The sequence below is a fragment of the Pleurodeles waltl genome, chromosome 9 (genome assembly GCF_031143425.1).
Source record: "Pleurodeles waltl isolate 20211129_DDA chromosome 9, aPleWal1.hap1.20221129, whole genome shotgun sequence".
NCBI classification, from domain to species: Eukaryota; Metazoa; Chordata; class Amphibia; order Caudata; family Salamandridae; genus Pleurodeles; species Pleurodeles waltl.
The window spans coordinates 20016241-20032044 of NC_090448.1; the positions used below are offsets into that span (position 1 = coordinate 20016241).

A 15804-nucleotide genomic window follows, 5' to 3' on the forward strand; every position below is an offset into this window, starting at 1 on the left:
TCAGGGGAAAGGCATGGTGACAGCTTATCTACCCTTATGTACTACATCTAAAATCGAACCCTATCTTTTAACTGACCCGCGGCACCATAGATTTTTCTTGACAAGGTTTCGTCTGGGCCTGGCCCACTTTTTAGTGGCTTATCCCCCTAAGGTGTACCACAATAGGGACCTAATACCCTGTCCATGTGATATGCGTACAGAACAATCACAAATGCATATGTTTTTATTCTGTAAGCTGTACAAAGGGCAGAGGAAGGTTTTTTTAATGCCATTTCTTAAATCACTAAATATCAGGAGGTGTAAGGAAGCTATTTTTCATCTGCAGTTACTCCAGTCTGATATTATCTGTACAGCTATTTATCGCTTTATTGCTGCAGCGATAAAAGAAAGGAAATATCTTGATTCTAACTGCTAAGCACCTTGCAACAAAATTGCACAGCTCGGCAAACAACATTTTAGATGACCAAATGACTATCCGATCAGGTATGCAAATTTTAAGAGGTTCCAATTATTGTACTGATCTTCTTATGTACATATATCCCACTTACTATTTAATGATGTACAGTTCTGCAAATAATATTTTAGTTGACCAAATTACTATTTGATCACGTATGCAAATTTTTAGAGGCTCCAATTATTGTAATGATCATTTTATGTACACATATTCTACTACTATTTATTATTGTTTTTTTCTTATCTTTGTAACCTATTAATTAACTTTGTACATATGCTCTTTTATGGATTTCTATCAAAGATCCGAATAAAGATTTTCTGCCTGACTGAGTGTAGAGTCCAGTAGAACAGAAGATGGTGATAATCAGTTTTTGATTTCTTATGTAAAGCCCTTTCGGGAGGTACGTACTACTACAATAGCAAAGATGGGTTCTGGAAGTCATGAAGCTAGCAGGAGTGAACGTGGATAGATTTAAAGCACATTCAATGAGAGGAGCTACGGCAAGTTAAGCTTGTTGGCCGGGGTAAGATTAGAGCATATTATGAAGGCAGCTGATTGGTCGACTGTGGGTATGTTTGTGGAACACTACTTTAGACCAATTGAACATATGTCGGAAGTGGTGTTGAAGGGATTTCAACATGCTTAATGGTAGCCTCCAGTCTTGTAATGAAATAGCAATTCTCAGATTAACATGAAAAGATAATCAGGGCTTCCTTAACGACACAGAGGCTAACATTATTTTACCCTCCTCTCTCTTTGAAAGAAAAAAAAGAAAAAGAGGGGATGTATATATTTTACAGACTGCAGTGTTAATTGTTTGTTTAATTAAGGTTTTCTTAAATTTGATAATTGTTTTGGAGATATTTCCAGGTATTATTGGAGTAATTACAGTTAGTTTTTTTACAGGAACACACGCGTAATAGAAAAAGGAGAACAGAGTTATATTGTTTGTTTATTGCTGCAATTTTCTTCACAGTTTCGCATTGAAGAGAGGACTGTCCTACTGCTCGGTTGTTTATGGAGTGTTCAGATTCTAATTCTGGAATATGTCTTTGTTATGTAGTTGCTTTAAAGGTGCTGCTACAGGAGAGGCAATTAAAAGGTTATGCATAATGTTAGCCTCCGTGTCTTAAATGAAATCCTGATTCTCTTTTCATGTTAATCCAGAATCGCTATTTTTACAATAGACACGGGCGAATCCTGACCTCATTGCCTGTGAATCTGCGTCCTCACCTTGGGGAATGACAACAGGTGGCCTAGACCTACCACTCTACTGTACTGTTGGCCTCCCTAGAGAGCCAGGGAAGGTGTGTTGCATGTTTTTTGTACTATTCCTAAAATGCGTTAAATCTACCTGTTTCAAAGGCATCATTTCTACGTATAAAACGTCAATAAGGGTAAAAAAAAAAAGATAATTGCTTTTGATATGTTGCGATGAATAGTCTAGAAAATGTATTACACTTTCAATCAATCAATCAGTTATTTGTAAAGTGCAACAAATCACCCATGAGGGTCTCAAGATGCTGCAGTGCTGGCTGAGGCGTGGTGATATGCTCCTTCGAACAGCCATGTCTTGAGTCCTTTCCTGAAAAGATGAAGCACTGGGGAGGTTCTGAAGGGCAGGAGGAGGTCCAGGCTTTGGCCACCAGGTTGGAGAAGGAGTGTCCTTTGCTGTTGGCTTGGCTGATCTGGGGGGTGTCTGTGAAGAAGAGGGAGGTGGATCGTAGGAGTCTAGTTGGTTGATGGAAGGTCATTCCATAACACTACTTCATATGGAAGGCCTTTATTCTTTATAAATAAAAGTATGTTGGTACACCTATTCAGAGACACAGATAATAGAGTTTGAACATTTGTGCACACACCATATCAAAATAAACCCATATCAAAGGGCTATTTTGTACAACCAACCTCTTGTTAAATGTGGTTTCAATATCCGTGCAATAGGCCGGCCATCGACATAAAAAAGGTATGTAATTTGACTGATTTCTCACATAATTCTGTTCCACATTTATTTAGGAGGTCAATTATTTATTTCTTCAGAGCCAAATGGAGTGTATCGAACAGAACAGTATTCAATATAATTTAAAATGCGGAGATTAATTTGAATATTTTGAGCGGATTTAAAATTAATACGGTTTTCACACAAGAGGACAGGCTTCTAACTGTGTAGTTTACCGATTTCCTCAATGTTATTTGGCAATTTTTCTACCAAATCTGTAGGAAGCTGCTTGCAATGTCAATGTTTTTTAAGTTTTGATGTGAGATAAATTCTCATTTTAGAAGAAAAACACAATTGAAAATTAGAAACGTTTTTCACAAAAGGTATTTTTGCATTGACAATAGAACAGAACGTTTATTGACTTTAAGGCAAGGGAGAGTTATTTCATAAGGTTTGTGTGATGTTGTTTGAATTTGCAGAATTACAATTTATTGTGAAGACTCTAATCTGTTCTTTCTCATTACATTTTAGAGTGACTCAAAGTTATTAATAATATTAGACATGCAAAATCCATTATTAGTGAGATTAACCTTACTATATCATTGGGTGAATTTGACATATGGATGAATCACATTATTCTGCTATATTGGTTTGCAAATTAAATTTAATAATGAGCACATTAAACTCAGCTCCTTGTTTTGGATCGTTGAGCATCAAGGTGCTATAATCTGACAATGGTGCCTACTGTGAATTCCGTGCATGATTTTCTACTTTAGTGAAAAATGGGACTATAAAAATTCCCTTAGACCTGCACCAAATATTTCGGTTTTACCAGCATCTAATGCGGTTGGGGTTAGGTCATGAATGAAAGATATATTTTTTCTCTTTTTCCAACTTTTACATCCTCACACCTTATTGTATTTTATTATTAATTGTGTTATTTACCGTGTTTGTTCTCAACCAAATTCTGTTGCAACTCCATCACTATTTTCTTCTGTCTTTCTCTATCTTTTCTCTTCTTTTTGCTCTCTTCATCTCAGGAAAACTGCTGCCAGCATTCTAAGATCCTCATCTGATCTCAGGAGAACACTCAGACCCATCCTGTAGCCACGTTGGAGACACTGGCATCCACGATCACCGAGAGGACCATGTGCAAGGCTTCACGTTCACGCTCTAGTCTTTTACCTCGATCGCGCGCTGACTCGCACAATGTGCATACACGCTACTGATGCCGCACACTTCAACCATCTCAACTCTGAGAAGAGCAGTGTTTTGTGTTCACGCCCACGCAGAAGACCCACTTTTGAGCCTCAAAGTGAAGTTCCTGGACTCCGCCCCTGGGGTTTTCGGTGTGCACACCAGGAACACTTCCCTTCTCTGGGGATTGGTCTTCCAGTCCATTTGCGATCTCCCTAGTAGTCATTGTATAGGGAACAGGGTCGCAGTTTTGAAGTCACAGCATGAGGAGAAGTGCCTCAGTTCTTAAAGTCACAACCTGAGGAAAATTTCACAGAATTCTTCAACACGCCTGGAGGACAGTAAGATGTTTTTTGACTGACAAAGATACTGATAATAATATATATATATTGAAGCTCAGGAAGAAGAATAGAATACAGTTTTTGCATAATTTCTTCAGTGACTACAGTTTTGCATGACTCCTTCAGTGACTGCCTGTAGAGTTCTCAATTGTTCTAAAACAATTCCTTGTGAGAAGAAGCACTCTAGGAACTAGAAAGAAACTTGCTTTATGTACCAATAAAAATTAATTGTATGGACTGTTAAGTAGATGAAACAACAACTTAATATTGCAACAGAAAGTCGCTAGCCTAAAGAGTATTACAAGTGAGAAGTTTGAGTGAACTGAGTGATTGAACTGTTTAGAGTTTCAGACCCAAGTAGAGTTCTAGTGATGTTTAGATGTTTGATTAGGTGCAGAAGAATCTCGAGAAGAGCAATACCAGGAAATACGAAGGGCGCCTGACTCTGGAGGCCCTCTCTCTCTATTTCTTTCCCATTGCCACTTACCCCCTGCTGGTGTAAGTTCTGACAATAATACATTCTGGACACACACCAGTAGAGGGGGGTTCGGTTAGCACATCTGCTCCCGAGCACTTGACACTTCCACCCCTTTCCTCCTCTTTTTCATTACATCACGTTTTTTTTGTTTTCTTTCTTTTTTTGTTACATCTCCTTCTTTTTTTTCCATCAATTCTCCGTTTACATTTCTTGCCACATTGTGGAACAGTTGTTGCAACTAAACATCCCCCAACTACCATTTTTTTATGATTTTGAAAAAAGTACTTCAATAGCGTAGTTGAGTCTCTCTACCTTTCTTCTGAGCCTGGTTCAACCACCACAAACCCCTGTTTGGTAAACAAGACCTCTAAATAAATCTCACATGACATCACATGAGAGCTTACTGCTCTGTGATTGGGCTCCAGGCTGTTACAATCCCACTTGAGCTCACACAATAGCTTACTGCTCTGTGATTGGGCACCAGGCTATTACAATCCCACGTGACATCACACGAGAGCTTACTGCTCTGTGATTGGGCACCAGGCTATTACAATCCCACGTGACCTCACATAATAGCTTACTGCTCTGTGATTGGGCACCAGGCTATTACAATCCCACGTGACATCACACGAGAGCTTACTGCTCTGTGATTGGGCTCCAGGCTGTTACAATCCCACGTGACATCACACAAGCCTACTGCTCTGTGATTAGGCACCAAGCCTTTACAACCCCAGGTACCAAGCTAAAGAGTATGTAGGATGCTCCCTGATTCAGTTAGGACATGCAGATGAATTAGAGACCAAGCCATGCGCAGCACATTTTTTCTGGAGCAGTATTGATAAAAAAAAACAACACAGCCATGGGTTCCAGTAAAACCATCAAAACCTTTTATATATATTTATATATATATATATACATTTACAAAGAAAGCAACGCAGAGCTTCAGTATCATAACGTGCCTCTGTCATTGAATACAAGAACGAGCAATAAAATAGAAACATTTTTGCTGAAAAATCCTCATTAAACATGCGTAAAAGTCAAAACACCAGGATACAGAGCCGGGTGAGATTCGGGCAGCAGTGCCTTCCTGGGACCAGAGGGTGATGTGGTACAGAGGTGGGGTGCAATGCGGGGGACCTCTACCTACGACGCCAAGACCCCCGCAACCCACCGACATAGACCTTGCTTCCCTGGACCAGTGTGAAGGAAAGTTTTATACACATGGAAAGCACTTGGGATACTCACAAAAATGGGCCCTCGTGGCCGGCTTTGAGCGAGCCTTGTTCATGAGTGGTGTGGAGCCCGTGCAGCGGACCCCTTTCAGTAGTCTGGGATTTGCTGCAGCCAATCAGAGACTGCAGAAGAAGAAGTCCTAGCTTTCTATGTGCAGCGGTCTCTCCACATTCGTCGCTTGACACCACCACATCTGCAAAGCTCCCTCAACTATGCCGGGCTGGTCATGGTCCCCCGGCGGGGTAAGCAGCAGAAGTGGCGGCCGCAACATCTGGCGTAGCTGCCGGTGACTAGCAGACGCTAAGGAAGGAAGAAGGCCGCAGTGGTGCTACTTGGATTAAAAAGTGGCTCAGTTCCTGCCTTCGTGGTTCAAGTGGTTAGACCACCTTGAGGAAGGCATGATACTAATGTATTTTTGTCATGAATTTAGCCTAGAGTGCAATGGCTCTTTGACTTGCCGGCATAACATGGCGACTAGAAGGTGTGTGGCAGTTTCAAATGGACTCTGCTGCCAAACAACACATCGAAGACAACGTGTAGCTGAGCAGTCCGTCCCACCCCTGTCGGTGAAGAGTTCATGAAGCCCAACATGGCAGAGCACACCCAGCTCCAGAGACAGACAGAGGGTGGGAACATACCCAGGGCAAGAGGTGGTAGTCTATGGTGATGGGGCAGAAATGGGTGGAGTAGTAGGGTCTGGGGGCCGGTGTGTGCATTCAATATCCGGGTATTAATACCTCAATGTCTACACTGGAAAAATCCTATACAAAAAGAGGAGACAGCTTATCTCAGAGGAGTGGATGTTGTGTGTTCACTTTTCCAGGGCAAGCATCCTGCACCTTGCGTGCAGTTTTACGCACTTGGTAGTTGCTGGTCACCAAGGTCCCTGATGCCTATAATGCGCAATGATGTATACGCCATAGATGCATACACATGCCTGTGAGTGTATATGTTGTCTGAAGTAGGGTGGACCTTATGCCACTATGACCAATCTCTAATTTAAGGGATAAATTGACCCCAAAGTGAAATGCAGAAATCACAGAGGAGCTCCCTTACTGCTTAAAGGCTGAGAGACGAGTGGCTTTAGAAGGTTACAGACGTGAAAAGTGACATGAACTGTCCAGGTAAATACAGGGGCCACTTTATTCCGTATAATGCATGCCCATGCTTCCTTGTCTACCTTGCGGTCTTAATCACATGCTGTTGCGCTCTCCGCCCCTCCACTATGTATTCTCTTCCCCCACATGGCTGGTATCGTGCACCCACCGACAAGCCACCCCGCCCCTCCTGCGACCCGAGAAAAAAATACCTGTTGCCATTCCAAAATTTAAAGTATCATAACTCTGGTAAAAATAGCATCAAAATATCAACATTCCCCCAAATCCCCGGCGTTTTTAACCCCTCCCACCCCCAACACTCATAGACACATGCACCCCTCCCACAGATTCTTACCCAAAAGCCCCCATCACCATGGTCAACATGCTCCCCTAGTTAAAGCGCCACCACAACCCCCCATTACTGGAAAAACATCTAGGGAAGACGGAGTCCGGGTTCCCTAATGTTCAGCCAGTGGGTCCCCGGGGGTGGGGTATCATCATTCCCCCATCCAGCGCGGCATCAGTCCCCTTTGCCACTTTTTCACACTGACTTAGGGGGGCTGTAACCTCAGAACTTGACTGCAATATTACAGGTGAGTTCTGAAGTCAACTTCTTATTACATGCTAGATATGATCTTGCACAGGGTTTCCCACGGCTATTACAATTATCCATGTGTTATATTCAGGTTGTGTACAGATTTGTAGATATACTGCAGGGCCCCCTTGTGTTACATCGGTGTTGTGGTTCACAGTCAGCGAGTAAGAAAGGGGGCGACATTATAGGGAAACAGAGAACACCATAAGCTTTCTTTGACAATTACCCATAGTTTCTGTAAGTAAACAGAAAGAAACCAGGGTTCCCCCGCCAACACCCTTGCACTGAGCTACGTCTAGCACTGAGATCACTAGAATATTGTACTGTGACATTCTACATTTGAATGCTTTATGAATACAGGTGAAACCCATTTATCAGTCCCCAATAACATTTTAGTGTGGATGGATTTGGCAGCTATTTTCATGGAAACAATGATATTTTTGGCATTTCAATGTCCTTTCCTATATGCGATTTGCCTCTGAATCCAGTTTTACATCAAGTTGCTCCCTCAGAGATTGAAAGGGCAGAGGTCAAACAGTCTTTGGGACAATCTCTAGGTTTTTAAGGTAGGTGGTGTTTGGACTAGAGAGTCACATGCTGGGGTCTTACCTCAGATGGCACCAGCAGGCCTATAAAATGCACAGGACAGGCATGTGACTGACTGCCCATCCCTGTTAGCTTGGGACTAGGAGGCCTCCTCAGCTAAAAGGTCAGCAGGGCTCATGGCAAGAACTGGTGAAGTGATCATTGAAGCAATGCATTGCTGCCCACCCTGGAAGCTGGCACAAAATAGACCAAACCCTACTTTGCCTGGCACTTACATCTAAGGAATATATAGTAGCCCTTTTTTCATATGATTTATGGAAGAAATGAACGCCCACTCAAATCCGCCATGTGGGAAATGACAAATCAAAAGTCTGCTTTTTAAAGCAGGTATGTTAAAGTGCTATGTAGTATCTCACTTCTTGTAAGATAACAACGTGAGACATTTAACCCACTCAAGGCGCTCTTCCAGCAAGCTTGTCCAATCAGTAGTTATAGAAATAACCCGGATCCGGTTTGTCCGGTACTGTGGTGCTCAAAGACGCATCAATGTAGGAATAGCTGAGATACGGCTACACAGAAGCACAGGGAAGGTGCTACAATTTGCAGAAGTAGCTATGGTTAGGTCGTCACTTTCACTCCAGCGGTCTCGCTGTTCACAGAACAACTGTTGGGCGCGGCGGCAGCCGTGGTGTCCACGATGGGAGTGTGATGGTTAAACTAAACCAAAGCTCTTGAGGTGAGCCGAGGCCACTTGGCCGAAAGAGCCTTGTGGCGTGTAAATGTGGAAGGAATCATCAGAATAAGAAGCTTTACTCAAATCCGAGCACCCCTGAAAATATTGGGTTATTTATGTATTCCCAAAAACCATTGTGGATCATTGGCAACTTGATCTATGCCATATCTTGAAGAACTTTTATACTTTTTAATGGTTACGTTTACGCATACGGCCTATCTCTTAATCTGGAAGCCCTTTACACCTCTGCGACTGACATGCACGAATGATGCTGCTGACAGAGAATTAATCTGCAGAGTAACCAATGAGTGTCCCCAGCTGGCTAGTGACTGCAAGTGAACGCAAGACAAGGAGAGCCTGACACGCGCAAACTGTGACCTGGCACCAGAGGCTGCTCGAGGGCACCGACCTGCGTCTGTGCAGAGCAATGCCCCCACTTTTCTCTCCCACAGACCCCTGTTTCAAATCCTTCAGATGGCTTGTTACTCACAATATTAAGCTATTCTCTGATGTAAACTTGTGAACAGTAGCTGCAAACAAATGCCCTTTGTCTTTGCCGCTGAGCTCACAAGACAAACACCACTTTTGTACTTTGACAAGCAACCTCTCACCTTTCTCTGAAGTGGTTACCACCTTACCCGGGGCTCATGCTTCAAAGGAGGCAGCTAAAGTGGTTGGCTGTATTCCTCCTGCCAGCCAAGAACCACATTACTTTGTGGATTTTCCAAGTAATGACACCCAAATCCATGTTGTAAATACGTAAACCAGTGTGGAAACAAATGGACAAAAAGATCCTTAAACCATTCACCTGCCATAGTCAACAAAACAATACAGCTCTCTTTTAAGCATCAACCGCAGAGCACCTCGGTAGCCAAGCTCCACCAGACTGTGATGTGGAATGGCTAAAGTGGTCTTCAGTGATCTCTATAGGCCAGAAGTCTGCATTTGGAGCTGGGGCGACGGGCAGAGTCGAGTGCACCTCTACACAATGCTCAGGCCACTTGGAAAATGTCATAGGAAAATTTTCCACAAGCATAATAGTGTCCTAATATTTTTCTGTTTTACTTTTTCCGCACCACGGATCACTTTCCCTGTAAACATATCCCTGCCATAAAAATCTATTCTGAAGGTGATTAGCAGCTCCTCAGCCTGTCCCTGCCCATTTCCCCCTGAAACTGTGCCGGCAGCATGGGTCCTAAAATACGCTGCCCCATGCGCTGCTCTCCGGAAGCAGAGAGTTAAAACAATTACAGCTTAGACATTAGCTTCTGATTCTTCGTCAGTTCTTCCCCCACAGAAAGCTAAAATTCAGCAGCAATTTATCCCTGGGAACCTGAATCCTCATTTTAGCATAGAAATAATAATAAAAAAATCCCTTCCCCACATCTCAGAACAATCACCAGGTAACAGTATTACAAAGAAACAAAAAACAATGGTCCCATTGCCATAACCAGGCTCCTTTCTTGCCCTTGCCTCAAGGGGCTCCTCATAGGGCAGGAGGTTAGAACAGGCCTTGTTGTTAGAGAGAGCAGGTTTCTTTTCCCATTGCTTTCACCCTCATTTTTCCATGATCCCCTCCCCTTTGCCCTCCCCCCACTGATAGTCTTAAGTTTTGGCCTGCCCTCCTCAGAAGGGCGCCATGCTGCGGACAGCGAGCCGGAGTCCACACCCAGTGCCCACGGCCTGGTTTTCTCTGGTGTCGCTGATTGTTAGAAAAGCTCTCTGGACGGCTTCAGACCCGATTAGAATGGTGGCAACGGTGGGATCCGTACCCTAAGGAGTTGTTTTCTGCTTTATCTGGTGATTTTGGCGAGCCGCAGTCCTTACAACTGTCAGAGTGGGAACCTGCAAGAAAAACTTCATATTAGGCACAGCACATTCCAAAACAGACTCAACAAATGGACTGATCTGCATCCGACGGATCCTCTTCTGTGCCAGTACTAGCTAGCCCCAGAATTATAAAATGAATGTCTGGGTACAAAGCTAGCCGGAGGAGCTTGACAACATGGGATGACACATTTCCACATCATTTTAGGTGTGCCGTTCACATCGCAATAATTAAAGTGTGCATGTCTAGACTTTCTTCCCTCGCTTGCTTGATTTAAGAGAGCCAATGTATAGTAAATGTCACTACATCGCTTGACAACTACATCAGTTCCACTCTTCCTGAGGCATTACACTATTTTTTAAGCTTTTTGTGTGGGAAAGTTTATTTTGATTTTTTTTTCAAAAAAGGGAACTTTGCAAGGGCGCTGCCTCCCAAATGAAGTGGCCCATGATGTACAGGAGGCGACACGGTGGTCAAACGATGTAATAGCAGCAAATAGTACATCAGACAATCCAAGATACAGCTCACTGATAAATCCCACAGAGGGTGAAGGCCCTCCTGGGGCTGTCAGGCACCTCATAAAATGTGGGCGTGGCTCACCAGCTTCAGCAGGAATAGATGGACTAATCAGCACAAGGCCCAGGTGAGCTAAAGTTTGACAAGCTGTTTCTTCAAGAGCACAAGAGTAGACCACAGTGCTTAAAGGTGTTGGACCACATTGCCAGAGGGTTTTCACTCTATATCGCAAGATTTGTATGTTTTTAATTTAACTTTTGATATCTTCAAAAATATATAGAAGACACGATTAGCACACAGAGTTAACAGCCAGTTTGGACACATGCAACACCTATATTTGGCTGTCAAACTTCCTTCCATCTAAGAAATGTTGTTTTTGATATTACTTTCGGGTGCAGTCGTTCAGTTTACTTCCCGTTTATGGAGATGTAACAATTGTAATGGTTTATAGAAGCTCTACTAACAAAGCGTTTTAATTTGTATATTTACATTCTGGCTCTTTGGGCACAGTCAAAAACAAAAGGACCAATTCAGAAAGTTAATTAGAGCCATAAACCTAGGCTTATTGCCAAAAATGTCCCATTTACACCTGCTAGGCACCCACAAAATGATATCCAAGGGCAGCGGGGGGAGTGGGAGAATCGAGGCGTGATTTGCCTTAAGAGTTTGTGAATGGCCACAAACGTTTGAACCAAAGATCTTACCCCAACATTGAGTAACAGATGCATAGGATCTGAAAGAGTACAAGACAACTCCAAGCTTCTTGGAAGTATCACGTAAGGGAGTTTCTCAACAGAGTTTCTCAATAGAGGAGAATGTGCATTTTCTCAGAGGGCTGCCTTTTTACCGTGCAGCGGTGTACCCAGGATTCAACTCCTGCATTGGGAAATAGCGTTCCAAGTAGTACTCCTGGAAAGTGGTGACTACAGCAGCTTTCCAGTCCTACTACTGCGACTGCTGAGAGTTCAGAGAAGTTCTACATTTACCCCTGTGCACAGGAGTAAGAATATATTGTTTGTGGTAACTAATGCCGACATAGCGGTAGCTTGTATCAAGAATAGCTGTACACTTCGTGAATGGCTACCACCTGCACTCATCCGTCGGTTCACTGATATATTCCTTTGTGAGAGGAACCTTCCTTTGCTTCTTTCTCTTGCACCTGACAAGGGTTGTTGTGACTGTTTGTATTGTAAAGTGACAATATAAAGAGTCAGCATTTTAAATAAGGAAGACCTACTGCCTTTCTCAAAGGGTCAGAACAACAAAATATAAAAGGCTGGCTTATTAGCGCAGGGGTCAGCACATCAACCTATTTAAAGCAGACCTATTGGCTTTGTCAACAAGCCACCACAATCATTTAATAATTATCATACTCCAATCTGTTTCTTATAAATGCACACATGGCAATGCATAACAATTGTCACAAAAATATTTAAAGTACAGCATGTTTATTCCGCACAACCATAAATGTGTGTTTTTCTTTAAGATACTTCAGGCCATAAAATGCAGCCATAGAACTGACCACTGCACCTGAAGAGTATACGACTCCAGCTCGAGTGTGTAAAGAGGATGGTACGCAGTCCCGGGTCAGGGATTCAGTGACTCAGGAGACTTGCAGTGTTCTTTTACACTTCCCTGAGGCTTTGCTCCTGGCAGCCCCCATCACACTTTTATAAATTGTTGTTGGCGCCACTGTCCCTCCTTGGGGTCCCACAACAAGGACAATATTCGAAAACAAAGCTCGCAGAGGGCATTATGAGGTGCAACCAGGAGGGAGCAGTGAATATTCAATGAGCCGCCTCCCCACTTTAATACTGAATTGTCATCGCCTCTATTTTTTTATATCTGTTCTGGGTGTCCTCTTCCATGCCCCCGGGGGCATCCATCTATCACGCTGGGGCCCAGGTATGGCGGGCCCAGGTCCCCCGCAGGTCAGCCAGCACCCATCCCGAGCGCAGATGGTGACCATTCCCTGCTTCTGCTGTGGGAGCATGTCCACTGTTCCTGCTCCCGCTGTGAGAGCATGTCCACTGTTCCTGCTCCCACTGTGAGAGCATGTCCACTGTTCCTGCTCCCGCTGTGGGAGCATGTCCACTGTTCCTGCTCCCGCTGTGGGAGCATGTCCACTGTTCTCTGCTTCTGCTGTGGGAGCATATCCACTGTTCCTGCTCCCGCTGTGGGAGCATGTCCACTGTTCCTGCTCCCGTTGTGAGAGCATGTCCACTGTTCCTGCTCCCGCTGTGAGAGCATGTCCACTGTTCCCTGCCCCCGCTGTGGGAGCACGTCCACTGTTCCCTGCTTCTGCTGTGGGAGCATATCCACTGTTCCTGCTCCCGCTGTGGGAGCATGTCCACTGTTCTCTGCCCCCGCTGTGGGAGCATGTCCACTGTTCCCTGCCCCCGCTGTGGGAGCATGTCCACTGTTCCCTGCCCGCAAGAGCGGGGGCAGAAGGTTGTTTTCTGCTCTCGCCAGTGGTGGGAGCAATACTGCTTAACAGCCCCAGGGCCAGTATGTGGCTCATGGAGGTAACCACGCCCAGCCCCGCTCCACAATTCATTTTCCAAACAAAACAAAATGTAAAGATGTTGTAAGGCTGAGTGGATGGGTCCCCAGAGCCAATACGTGTGGGGGGAGGAGGGTGTGAGGGGGGAAGAAAATAAGCCCCACACCATAGATATTTGTAAAACAATGCACTAACCCCCCAGGCCTTGGCCCATCCTGGTAGGACCGGTCTGCAGTAAAGACTGTTATATGGCAGTCTTGGATACCTCTGAAAGGATAGTAGGGTTGGGGCAGAATTGACAGAGTTGCTGCTACATGATAGGCCAGTAGGGCTGGGGCAAGATCAGGCTATCCTGACTGTATACGGATTGGTAGTGCCGCGGCAGGCAAACGTGTATGGCTATTGAATCAGCTGTAAGACCCGTCAGACTCAGCCATACCTACCTCTTAAAGTGCCAGTGGGGTTGGGTCAGAGTCAGCCTTATGTGGCTTTTAAATGAGCTGCAGGACTGGGGCACAGCCATCCACCCCTGCCTCTGAATGTTTTGGCGGGGCTGGTTCAGATTAAGCTAAACTACACGATCATCTGCTCGCAGATTTCTTGTAGGGAGAAGTCAGATTGAACATCATTTCAGGCTCACCTGCCTTTTAAAGTGGTGGTAGGGCTAGGTCAGGTCCAACCACAGGCCACTTCATAGCTCTGAACGGGCCGTGGCCACACGGCTCATTCTCCTTTAAAAACATATATATTTAATTTTGAGTTTAGGTGTTAAGGTCTGCTCAGACTTCACAGAGGTGCAATGAGGGACCACACGCGTTCCTGGCTTGCACCCTGGTCCATGTGACATTTCTCTTGTGGTGTTCACACCTCTATTTATAGTATCAGTGACATGAGTACAGGGCGGAACCATTGTGGGCTCCAGACGGGGTCCTCATACACTCCCCCTCTCTGCATGATGCCATTGGGATGTCCCCAAGCAGGGTCGGATTGGGATCATATTTAGGCCCAGGCATTCCCAAGAAAGTGGCCCACATTCCTGGACATACTGTTTGCTTAGTCTCATTGGACTCATTTACAGAGAGAGGGGTGGGGTACAGGTGAAGCACATGGCTGCTATTGCTCCAGCAACAGAAGGGTGGAAGCCAAAGGCCACAAAATCACCTCGCCCAGAGTCACCTCCTTCCAGCCCACCATAATTAAAAAAAATATTTCCTTTTATTCCACAAGCCTGCAGAACTACTGTCATTTTGGCTTTAGTCATTTCCAGACTGGATTATGGTAATGCGCTTTTACTCAATCTGGATAAAGAATCTTTGCACAAACTACAGTTGATGCAGAACACTGCTGCCAGGCTTTTATTAAAATTGCCTCGCGGGGCCTCTGTTAAGAGGTGCCTTAAAGATCTACACTGGCTTCCGGTAATCCAGCGGCTCTCTTTTAAGGCTCTCTGCATCACCCACAAGGCTGTCCATGGGATTGGGCCTAAGGCATTAACCACCAAGCTGCAATGGCACAGGCCGAATCGTCTGTTGCGCTCGGCCTGTGCCTATCAAATTCAAACAACCCGCACTAAGAAAGTAAAATGGGGAGACAGAGCATTTACCATTGCGGCTGCTAAAATCTGGAACTCTCTACCATTGAACATTAGGCAAGAACATAACTATTTAATATTTAGGAAATTGGTAAAAACCTGGCTGTTTCCTCTATAAGTTTGGGAGTTTTCCGGTTAAGTTACCCCGCCTCACCCAGTTAGCGCTTCGATGCCCTTGGGCCGGAATGCGCTTTATAAATACTCAATAAATACATACATAATCACAGGGTGATCGCCTGGCAGGGGAGGGTTTAAGAAAAACACATTGCTGCTTCTCTATGGGGCCAATGGTCACAAAATCACCTGCCCGCCCCCTCTCCCCCAGGGAGGCCCTGCATACTGCCATACCTTGAATGTAATGGCCCAGCAGGGATGGGGGCCAGAGAAAAGAGATTACTTCTGGGCATGGCTGTCCTGCAGGGGGCCGAGGTGAGACTGGCCCGTGGGCAAGAGCAACACCTGGTCCCCAGCGAAGCCATCTCATCCTAACCCCTCCCTCGCCTATCATATCCTGAAGAGTGGTGATCGCCTGGAAGGGGAGGAATAAAGCAAATGGCATGCCGTGGGCCAGTTAACAGAGGCCCTAAAAAAACTGGCCCACAGGTGGCCTTTAGGCATTGGCCCACCGGCCAATGCCTGACTGCCCGCCTTACCAATCCGACCTTGTCCCCAGGATACAACAGTACCTTGAACAGTCAGCTCTGTTGCTTCCACCACATTTGCTACAGAATCAGTTGCAACATGCTAGGCTCC

At 44.8% G+C, this 15804-nt stretch overlaps 1 protein-coding gene across 1 annotated transcript in view; it reads right to left on the reverse strand.

Moving 5' to 3' along the window:
- Positions 1 to 10049: 10049 nt before the first annotated feature.
- The window catches only part of CAMK1 (calcium/calmodulin dependent protein kinase I), a 355059-nt gene continuing 349304 nt past the window's right edge, over positions 10050 to 15804 (reverse strand). Inside the window, exon 12 of the mRNA XM_069206148.1 lies at positions 10050 to 10458. Within this exon, the coding sequence (XP_069062249.1) occupies positions 10346 to 10458 (113 nt within the window). The 3' untranslated portion in view covers positions 10050 to 10345. The remainder of the gene's footprint in view (positions 10459 to 15804) is intronic.